This window comes from Cynara cardunculus, assembly GCF_001531365.2.
Source record: "Cynara cardunculus var. scolymus isolate 2C chromosome LG 12, CcrdV1, whole genome shotgun sequence".
NCBI lineage: Eukaryota > Viridiplantae > Streptophyta > Magnoliopsida > Asterales > Asteraceae > Cynara > Cynara cardunculus.
Window position 1 is genome coordinate 18,450,574 of NC_037539.1, and position 11,265 is coordinate 18,461,838.

Genomic DNA, 11,265 nt, shown 5'->3' on the forward strand with positions numbered 1-11,265 from the left:
ATGGCCAATTTTCCGGATTACCTTCGGAGGACCCACATTCGCACTTAAAATCTTTTATGGAAATCACTGATGCTTTTCTGATCCCGGGAGTGTCAAATGACGCTCTCAGACTTACTTTATTTCCATTTTCATTGAGGGATCGGGCAAAAGCATGGTTTAATTCTTTAACTCCGTGTTATGTGCCTTCGTGGAGTAACTTGGCAGAAATTTTTTTGCGAAAATATTTCCACCAACAAGGAACGCTAAGTCCAAGAACGAAATCTGTCTTTTTCAACAAATGGACGATGAGGCTGTTCCTGACGTGTGGGAAAGGTTTAAAGAGCTGTTGAGGAAATGCCCACACCATGGCATTCTGTACTGTATTCAACTTGAGACGTTTTACAATGGGTTAAATCCCATGGCAAAACAAATGTTCGATGCGACAGCGGGCGGAGCCTTCACAGCCATGACCTATAATGAAAGATATGAAATCCTAGAAAAGATTTTGGCAAACAATGGGCATTGGACCGACCCACGTGCTCAATCACAGAAAAAGACTGCTGGGATACATGATGTAGATGCATATACTGCATTAACAGGTCAGCTTACCTCCATGACCAACATATTGAAAATTTTAACTTCGGGTCAGGGAGGACAGCAAGTTGCTAATACACCTGTCCCAACAGTCCTATCTGTGCAATGTGTGTGCTGTGGAGGGGAACACTCGTATGAACACTATCCTCACAATTCTGAATCAGTAATCTATGTTCATAACCGAGCTAATCCCTATTCCAACACATACAATGCAAGTTGGAGACAACATCCGAACTTTTCTTGGAATAGTCCCAGTTTCAACCCACCAGTCCATATACAACAAGGAACTTCTAATTTCCAACCACAACATCATGGAAACAGTTCTAACTCCCAGAATCACCAACAAAGTTTTCAGAATTCACAACCACCTTTTCAGAACAAACCTCCTCCACAGACAGGATCAACTTCTTTGGAAGCAATAATTAAAGGACTTTTTACACATGCACAAGCCCAAAACCAAGCTTTGATTAATCAACAAAGTGCGGCCATCAAGAATTTAGAGACTCAAGTCAGTCAACTTGCGCTTAACCAAAACAATCGAGCCCTTGGTACCTTGCCCAGTAATACAGAGGTCCCTATAGACCTAGGTAAGAAACATGTGAAAGTAGTAACCCTTAGGAGTGGGAAGGAGTTGAAAGAAAAAGTACAAAATGATAGTACGCACAATTTGACAGAAGCTGATGCTACAGCATTGGTTCCTACCAATGAAAGACTGGTCCGACACTTAGAAAAGCAGGCATCCAAGACCACAACTTATGTCCCCCCTAGATCAGACTTTCCATTACTCTTTCCTGAGAATGCTTTAAAAAAGTCAAAAGAGATTGAGGTTTTGGAGACCTCTAAGCTTGATGCTAACATTTCATCTGAACCGCCAAAGGGCACAACAAAGACCCAAGGCATTCAAGACCCATCTTGCTCAACTCATCCAAGCAAGAATGTGATAAAACCAGTCCCTCCTTATGTTCCTTACCCCCAAAGGTTGAGAAATCAAAAAGAGGAACTGCACTTTAAGCAATTCTTGGATGTGTTTAAAGAATTGCACATCAACATCCCACTTGTTGATGCAATTGAGCAAATGCCTAGTTATGCCAAGTTTCTGAAGGACATCCTAAGCAAGAAGAAGAAGTTGACTGAATATGAGACTGTAACCCTAATCGAAGGATGTAGTGCACTTTTGACCAATAGCATACCTCTTAAGCTCAAAGATCTAGGGAGTTTTACCATTCCTTGTTCAATAGGAGGGAAGGAGATAGGGAAAGCCCTATGTGACTTATGAGCTAGTATCAACCTTATGCCCTTGTCTATTTTCAACACCTTAGGCATAGGGGAAGCTAGACCTACCACAATCACACTCCAATTGGCTAACAAGTCCATAGCATACCCTAAGGGAAAGATTGAGGATGTGTTAGTGCAAGTTGACAAGTTCATATTTCCGGCAGACTTTATCATTCGAGACTTTGAGGCGGATAAGTACATTTCTATTATTTTAGGAAGACCATTTCTAGCCACCGGAAGAACTTTGATAGATGTCCAAAAAGGAGAGTTGACCATGAGACTCCAAGACCAAAAAGTCACATTCAATGTCTTCAACTCTCTGAAGTACCCTGATTACTTGGAAGAGTGTTCTAGAATATTTGAAATAGAGGAGATGTGTTTTGAAGAAGAAACCCAGAAGAACCTTAGGTTGTAAGGAGAGTGTGATGAGGAAATAGAAGAGGAAAGTGTTGAGGAAATAGAGGAAATAGGAACTGATGTTGTCCCAATGGATGCTGCAGCATTTCAGCTGCTGGAAAATAGTGAGCAAAAAGACTTCACCCTGTCCATTGTATCACCACCTGACTTGGAGTTAAAGCAACTCCCATCCCATCTGAAATATGCTTTTCTAGGAGAAGAAGGCAAATTGCCTGTCATTATCTCATCTACCATAGAATTGCATCAAGAAAAGAAACTTGTGGATATGTTGAAATTGCACAAAAAGGCCTTAGGATGGACCATTGCTGACCTTAAAGGGATTAGTCCCTCTATTTGTCAACACAAGATCATCTTATAGGATAAAAATTTCACTTCCATAGAACCTCAAAGAAGGTTGAATCCTGTCATGAAAGAGGTAGTCAAAAAGGAGATTTTAAAATGGTTAGATGTCGGAATTATTTTCCCGATAGCCAATAGTTCTTGGGTTAGCCCACTCCAGTGTGTTCCAAAAAGGGAGGGTTCACATTCATCACAAATGACAAAAATGAACTTATCCCCACTAGAGTTGTATCCGGTTTGAGAATATGAATGGACTATAGGAGGCTAAACAAGGCTACTCAAAAAGACCATTTTCCTCTACCTTTCATTGACCAAATGTTGGACAGGTTAGCCGGCAAAGAGTACTATTGTTTCTTAGATGGATATTCAAGGTACAATCAAATAGTCATTTCGCCCGAAGATCAAGAGAAAACCACCTTTACTTGTCCTTATGGCACTTTTGCATTTAGAAGAATGCCATTTGGACTTTGTAATGCTCCTGCCACCATTCAAAGGTGTATGATGTCCATATTTTCGGATATGCTTGAAAAATCCATTGAAGTATTTATGGATGATTTTTCTTTTGATAATTGTTTAAATAATTTGAAAAAGAGCTTGGAAAGGTGTGAGGAAACAGACTTGCTCCTCAATTGGGAGAAATGTCATTTCATGGTCAAAGAAGGAATTGTTCTTGAACATTTGATTTCTAAAAGAGGGGTTGAGGTAGATAAAGTAAAGCTTGAAGTAATTGAAAACTACCCGAACCTACCACTGTTAAGGGAATTAGAAGCTTTTTAGGACATGCCGGATTTTATAGGAGGTTCATAAAAGATTTTTCAAATATTTCAAAACCTCTCTATCTACTCCTACAGCATGACCAAAAATTCAATTTTAATGATGAGTGTAGAAATGCATTCCAAACTTTGAAAAAAGCTTTGGTTACCGCACCAGTGGTAGTTGTCCCTGATTGGAACAAACCTTTCGAGATCATGTGTGACACGAGTGATTGGGCGGTAGGTGATGTGTTAGGACAAAGGAAAGACAAGGTGTTTCATTCAATTTACTACACAAGTAAGATTTTGAATCAGGCACAAATTACTTACACCACAACTGAGAAAGAATTATTGGCCATAGTTTTTTCTTTTGAGAGATTTAGATCCTACTTGATGGGAACAAAGGTAATTATGCATACCGATCACGCAGCCATCAAGTACTTAATCTCAAAGAAAGATGCAAAACCAAGGTTTATAAGATGGGTGCTTTTATTGCAAGAATTTGACTTAGAGATACTTGATAGAAAGGGAGTAGAGAATCAAGTGGCAGACCATTTGTCTAGGTTGGATGAACCTGAGATAGGAGGAATAGACATTAGTGATACTTTTCCAGATGAAAGAATCCTCATGATAGAACAACCAAAAACACCATGGTTTGCGGATTTAGCTAAATTCTTGGCATGTGGAATAAAACCCTCTGATTACATAGGCCACATGTTGAAAAAATTCTTTCATGATGCTAAATCTTATTTGTGGGATGACCCGTTTTTGTTTAGACTTGGTGCAGATCAGATTTTAAGAAGATGCGTGCCTGAATCTGAAGTGGCAGCAATCCTGCAGCATTGCCATCATGCATCATACGGAGGCCATTTTGGAGGCCAAAGGACTGCAACCAAGGTTCTACAGTCCGATTTTTATTGGCCAGCCACTTTTAAAGATTCCCACAATTTTGCACAGAGGTGCAAGGAATGTCAAAGGAGTGGCTCCATTTCCAAAAGAAATGAAATGCCATTAAATGACATACTTGAAGTTGAATTATTTGATGTTTGGGGAATAGACTTCATGGGTCCTTTCCCTCCATTAAATAATTGATAACACATACTTGTGGCTGTTGACTACGTATCCAAATGGGTGGAAGCCATGGCATGTGTGTCAAATGACGCAAAAACTATGGTTAAGTTCCTCCAAAAACAAATTTTCACACGGTTCGGTACCCCAAGGGCACTATTTAGTGACGAGGGTACATACTTTGTGAACAATTTGTTAAAAAGAGTTTTTCAAAAATACAATGTTAACCACATAATTGTCATAGCTTATCACACACAAACTAACGGTTTGGCAGAGCACTCTAATAGGAAAATTAAAAGCATTTTGGAAAAAGTGGTCAAACCCAATAGAAAGGACTGGACATTCAAGTTAGATGATGCTTTATGAGCATACCGAACTATTTTTAAAACACCAATTGGTATGTCTCCATATAAGCTAGTCTATGGAAAAGTCTGCCATTTGCCTTTAGAACTTGAGCATAAAGCATACTGGGCTATCAAAGAGCACAATATGTCATTGGACGAAGCCGGAAAGAAAAGAAAGTTACAACTGTGTGAAATGGAGGAACAAAGACAAATGTCTTATGAGAATGCCAAGCTTTATAAAGAAAAGACAAAGAATTGGCATGATAACAGAATCCAACACCGAGAGTTGAAAGGAGGGCAGAAAATCCTCCTGTTTAACTCTAGGTTGAAACTATTCCCGGAAAAGCTCAAGTCTAGGTGATCTGGGCCTTTTGTCATTCATAAAGTTTATTCTTATGGAGCGGTTGACCTGATTAACTCGGAGGACAACACTGTGTTTGAAGTGAATGGACAACGAGTTAAGGTATTTCATGATGCTGTAGCATTCCTAAAGCATTGCTATGAAAATTGGGCAATACCTTAGAAAATGAAGGTGTACTTGGACTTTTCAGAGTCCTGGGTTGTTTGTACATATATTTCCATTTTGTATCTATGTATTAGAGGAGTTATGTTTTATGAGTTTGTTCTTGCGCAGGTTAATTTCAAAGGAATTGTTAGGAGAAGTGAATGCTCTGCCAATGTTGTAGCATTTTTATTTTCACATGTGAAAATGGACAACATCTTTTAAGAAGTCAGTGGAGGTACAAGTGACATCAACACTGCATCACAACAGATTTGTCAGCCTCTTTTCTCAGAATTTGTCTCCCATGCACCATTAACCCACTACATCACATTAAATTTTTAACCTCTTGATGACTACCCTTGACACTACCTTAATCGTCAAATGCATTTTGAAAAGAAAGGGACTTAATGGAGAGATGACCTTTCATCTTCCCCATAACCACCTTTGACAATCACCATCGCCGGCTGCCTCATCCATACATCACCCGCCGGCTGTCTCTTCAAACCATCACCTTTTCATTTTGATTTACCACCAAAGCAACTCTCATTAAACCACTCTCACTAAGACTGTTACCATACTCCAATCTCTTCTCCTCATTGTGCGACAATGGCCCGAATGAAAAGGGCGGCTGTTTGTGACCCACCTCCGCCGATCCGGCGCAGCAACCGCCAGCGAGCGTGCACCTTCACTTCGCGACAAACAGGGGAAGCAGAAATGATCGACCTTGTTGCTAACAGCCCCTCATCGTCTCCACCTTCATCGCCATCACCACCTAGACCTCGAATAATCACGCCCTTGATCGCCGAGTCCCCTCCGCGTGCTAGACGAATGGCTAGGCGACCACCGTCTCCTCTGTCGACTATTGCCGACCGTCCGCCATCACCTCCACCATCTTCTGACGTCATTCCTCCATCTCCGCCACCTACGGCAGTCGAAACCGCCATTCCACCATCGTTATCGCCGTCAGCGATTACAAGCCCTAAATCGGGTGTTGAGGTAAGTCAAAATTCACGCCCTAACTTACCTATCGAGGGATTGACTACATCCGATTCATCTGAAGAAGAAAACTTTGCACAAACACACTCACCATCCACTGTTTTAAATCCGTCAATAGTGTATTTTTTAACTTGGTATGATCATCCTTGCACTTAAATGCCTACGCCTACTGTTTTGGCTGATTCTATTCCTCACATTGTTGAGGAAGAACCTGTTGAGCATGAGCACAGTGAACCTCATGTTGGGGAAGAAGCTTTTGACTCCCCACACATTGAGGTTGATTTAGAGGCCGATATAAGAAATTTGACACCAATTCCTACTAGAAAAAGAAAAGGATTGGGAAGAGTATTTGCATCTAAATCAAAGGCTGTGGATAGTCAGCCTCTTAGAAAGAGAACAAGACGCACTCCACCTTCTGTCTAGTTGAGGCACACAGCCTTTGTGCCCAGAAAGTCATCCCGAAAAGCTTCGTCAAGGCTTGATGAAACAACCGGTCCTTCTCGGATGAAAGCCACACATAAGATGTTAAAAGCCAGACCCATTCCTAGGCCACAACAACCTTTTGATGGGTTTAGTTCTGAAGAGGCGCAACAGATGTTTGCAAAGGTCAAAAACAAAAAAGTATTACCGGATAAGGGGTTCGATAGGAGAAGCATTGAAGAGTTCAGTTTTATCCGGGACGTGATCAACATGCAAGGCTAGCATGTACTGTGCGAGGTAAAAAACTCCTTCAACTTATCTTTGAATAGGGAATTTTATGCAAAAGCTTGTGTGTATAGCACTACAAAGCTCAAGGTTCGGGGTGTTCGGGTGAGTATTTCGGCCAAGGCCATTAACAAGCTATTGGGCCTTTCACCCCCGGTCGAGACTGATTTTAAGATTCTGTCTCAATCGGCTTCGCATGCCAGGTTAGAGGAAATTGGTAGGGAACTTGGGAAGCCAGGGGTAGGTTGGGATGTCTATAGAAACTACATGTTACGGACTTATAGGGCTTCCAACTTGACAGCAGATGCTAATGTATGGGTGAACTTTCTTAGACATTCTCTCAACCTAACTACTCATGACAGTTCTATTTCGGTTGAGAGAAACATTTTATTGTATTGTGTGGTCATGGGCAAGACACTTAATTTGGGAGAAATTATAGAAAAAGCCATACTTTATTGTTCGAGAAGGAGACAAGGGAAACTATTTTTCCCAGGCTTGATTAACAAACTGCTTATGCAAGCGGGTGTTCCCCAATACACTGAAGACCTAGTGATTAAAGAGTGTGAGGAGAAGTGGACCATTGACATAAAGGCTGTTTCAAGATTATTAGAGAGAGGTGAGAGAAAAAGGGAGCTACCAGGTATGACCAGGACTGTAGAGGAGTTGATGGCACAAAGTGGTAGTATAATGGACTACCTAGTAGAGCAACGAGCTGAGATGGTGGAGAAGTTAGAGAGCATACAGGCTGAGTTGACTGACAGGTTGAAGACAAGTGAAAAGAAGATGAAGAAAAGGTTTGCAAAGCTAAAAGATGATTTGGAGAACGGGGCAGCAGACAAGATCAAGAGGCTGTAGAAAAAGTTGAATCGGTACAAAACGACGAATGGGAAACTGAAGGCAGAGATCACAACCGCGGCTGTCCGGAGTGCACAGTCTACTCCTTCGGAGTAGGACAGGTTCTACCACCTTACTTGAGCTTCATATTTAATTTTTGAGTCGGGAAAAGTTTTTTATAGTTTTAGTCTTATTTTTATGCATGATCACTTGAGTTGAGGTATGTTGCACGTGAGATCATAGCCCAAATAATTTCGTGGATTACTTGTTATTCAATCAAGGTATTTGTTTTTTTCTAGAACTAGCAAAATCCTTTTTGGGAAAACACTTTGATCACAATCAATATTAGGAAATGAGATAGGCCTTCTTTTCTATACTCATATTAACCCCACAAATCTCCAATGAGGACATTGTCGTATTCAAGTTTGGGGGAGGAGTTTACATAAGGACAAAAAGTCGATACAAAAGAGCAAAGCTCTAAATTGACTCTTTATCACAAAAGGGTTTGGAAAACACAACAAAAGTCCCATAGGGGCTATGTGTTTTAGAAAATGTTATGAAAAGACACAACAAAAGTCCCATAGGGACTATGTACACACTCCAAGCAAAAGAGGCCAAATTGCCCAAAAATTTGAAAAATTTTATATGTGGAGTATATAAGGAAAAAGGCTATGAGAGAAAAGAAACGCCAAAGAAAGAAAACCCTATAAGCTCTATTGATCCTAAAATGGTGATTATGTTTAACTTAACAAAGAAAATGGTTATGCTAGCCTATAGTTCACACACAAAAACTTGGTTTTGAGTAGCTCATCTTAGATTTATGAAAGGCTATGAATATCATGTTACTATAACTCTCTTTGGGTAGGCACTTAATACCTTGGTCATGCATTTTTGTGAAAATTGAGTCTTTTTGTTTGTCTTTTGGTTGCTTGGGGACAAGCAACGGTTTAAGTTTGGGGGTGTGATATGTGTTAAGAATTTAACATATAAAGCACTTGTTTTACGTCTTATTACTTAGAATAATTTCCTTTCATTCTCACTTTGAGTCATTTTTATTTAATTCTTTATACATTTCTTATTATGAAGTTAAATATTGTGGTTGACTTGTTGGTACTCTTATATGAAGCTAATGAGGAGTTTTTGTGAAAACAACAGGATGCTACAGCATTGGTGCAGCGTCGATCTGATGAATATGTTGCTTTTTCGAGTGCTTAATGGTTAAGACGCTGTCTTTTTGTACTAGTGGAAGACAGCTGTAAAAGGTGAGTTTTTGGTTAAAAATATGTAGTTTAGACTTTGGTTAGGCTAATGTACTTTTAGTTACTCTTTTGTTACTTTGTAAATTAACTTTGGATGCTTAGCCCTTAAGTATATTTTAATTTTTTGTCTTTTAGTGCCCCCTTTGAGTATAAAAGGAGGGCTTGGGGTTCCATTTTCATCATCCATTTATCCATCAAAACACTCTCTAGTTTTAAAATCAACCCTCTCCTAGGGTGATTTATAGTAATCTCTTTAGTTCTTCATCTTTTTCTTCTTTAAGATTCTCGTCTTTTATTTTTTGTTCTTTATTTTATGTTCCTTTACGATTATTGTCATTTACATTCCGTTATTAAATTTCCGCAATTTACATTCCCGTCATTTACATTCTCGTTATTTATTTTCTTGTCATTTATTTTACGCAATTTACGTTTATGTTTTTACTTTCTGTCATTTATTTTTCTTGTACTTTACTTTCCGTTATGAGTATCTAAGCTTTTATAGTTTGGGTGTGAGACGGAAAGGTGAGATTTTCAAACCAAACGAAAGTAGCTAAGTGTTTTCGTAAATGACGTTCCATTGTTTCATTCGAGTTTTTATAAAACCAAGCACACTTCGTGACGGGTTGATCAGTTTGAAAGTGTTAAAGTGCCATGGACTTAGAGATAAGCCATTGAATGCACGTCAACTTGGATGACATGAGAGGTAGACTTGAGAAAGTTGCCGACAAGGAGACTTGTCATTTACGTTTTTCAATCTTAACTCCCGATTGGTTGGTCACTCTTCGAAAGTGTCAAAGTGTGATAGATTCAGAGATGAACTATCAAGAACACACCAACTTGAATGATATGGGAATCGACTCGAGAGAGTGATTTTTAACAAAGAGATTTGTTTATCCATATATTYTGAAAACACCATCGTGTCACTATCCCTGGTCCGGACACCACATAGAGATATGGGTGGAAAGCTATAATATAGTGCAATGGTGAAGTCCGAGAGGAATGCCTTCAAATTAGATGGTGGAACTTAGTTTCGCAACACTGTTTGCTATAGCATTTCTATAGCATTGGCTACTGGAATTTGTGTTTGGGTCTCACCTTAAGTCTTACACCCTTGCCTCTTTTATATAATCTATATTATGTTTTAATTTACCTTTAATATCAAACAAAAGTCTTCAAAATCGTTATCTGAAATCATCTCTTTCATTGGACTCTTATTTAACTTTGGCTACAATCTCCATGGATGATATTCCGGTACTTGCACCACTTTATTACTTGGAAAGACGACATTGGGCCGTATTGTATACTTGCTTTGTGGCCCAATTTCACTAGTCTAAAGGTGTGAAATATAATCGACCAGTACTCGAGTCAGCATCTAATTCAGAGTCAGAGTTGAGAAAGTCTCTTTTTCGACTCTGAGTGGTGGTGTTTTCATTGGGATCTTGAGATTTCTATAGAAATGTATCAACGCCTTTGTCCTTCTTTTGCATAGACGTGGAACATTCAACAGTTCCTCTGGAATTTTCTTCTGGATTATTTTGCGCAGATACAGAGGGATGTTTCAAAGCCTTAAGCAGATCTTGCTCACAAACTTGTCTCGCCTTCTCTGTAAACTCTTCCATCAAACTTGGTTCTAGAGTTTTGAAAATATCATCTTTAGAAGTATTCTTAATCTCTTTTGGTTCAGGTTTGACTTCATCACCTTGTTGCTTTGAAAGCTCATGATTGTGGGTGCCAAAGCTAAAAATCTCTTTTGTCTTCTGTATGCATTTTAGGTCAACTGGTTTGATTCATGCATACTTTTGGAAGTGTAAGAGATGGTTTTAAAATTGAGTTTTCTTGCTCTGGACCCGTTTTCAAGTTTGACTCTTTTAAATGGTGATGTTTTAGGCAAAGCAGGAAAATCAAGTTTTTGTTCTGCCCCTAAACGAAAGACAGATTCAAGAGTAGGTTTTATTCTTCCAGGTTAGGTCTAGGTCTGTATAGCCTAGTCCTGTTTTGTCCTATTGAGAATTTATCTTTTCGTAGACCTGTTGAGCATCTTAATATTTCTTAATCAAGAGCTCTTTTCTTCGTAAGCTCTAGTGTAAGAATTCCCTCTCTTTTTGAAAATAATTTTTGAGGGCTAAGGAATTTAATCTATCATGCTCTTTCTCTACCATTTCCTTATCTTTCTTTTGTATGGTCTTCTAAAGCTCAGAGCA

At 39.3% G+C, this 11,265-nt stretch overlaps 1 protein-coding gene and 1 non-coding gene across 2 annotated transcripts; one reads left to right on the plus strand and one right to left on the minus strand.

Annotated features, from left to right (window-relative positions):
• Nucleotides 1-244: 244 nt before the first annotated feature.
• On the minus strand, nt 245-351 carry LOC112524009. Its single transcript, XR_003070336.1, has one exon. It is a non-coding gene; the product is annotated as a small nucleolar RNA R71 (small nucleolar RNA).
• Nucleotides 352-4,823: 4,472 nt separating this feature from the next.
• Nucleotides 4,824-5,129, plus strand: LOC112523756. The gene has a single exon (XM_025133432.1). It carries the CDS (start codon nt 4,824-4,826, stop codon nt 5,127-5,129), a length of 306 nt encoding a protein of 101 aa, XP_024989200.1.
• The last annotated feature ends 6,136 nt before the right edge of the window (nt 5,130-11,265 follow it).

Excerpts from the sequence above, each read along its gene's own strand:
- LOC112523756 (XM_025133432.1), top strand. The coding sequence starts at position 4,824 with ATGTCTCCATATAAGCTAGTCTATGGAAAAGTCTGCCATTTGCCTTTA.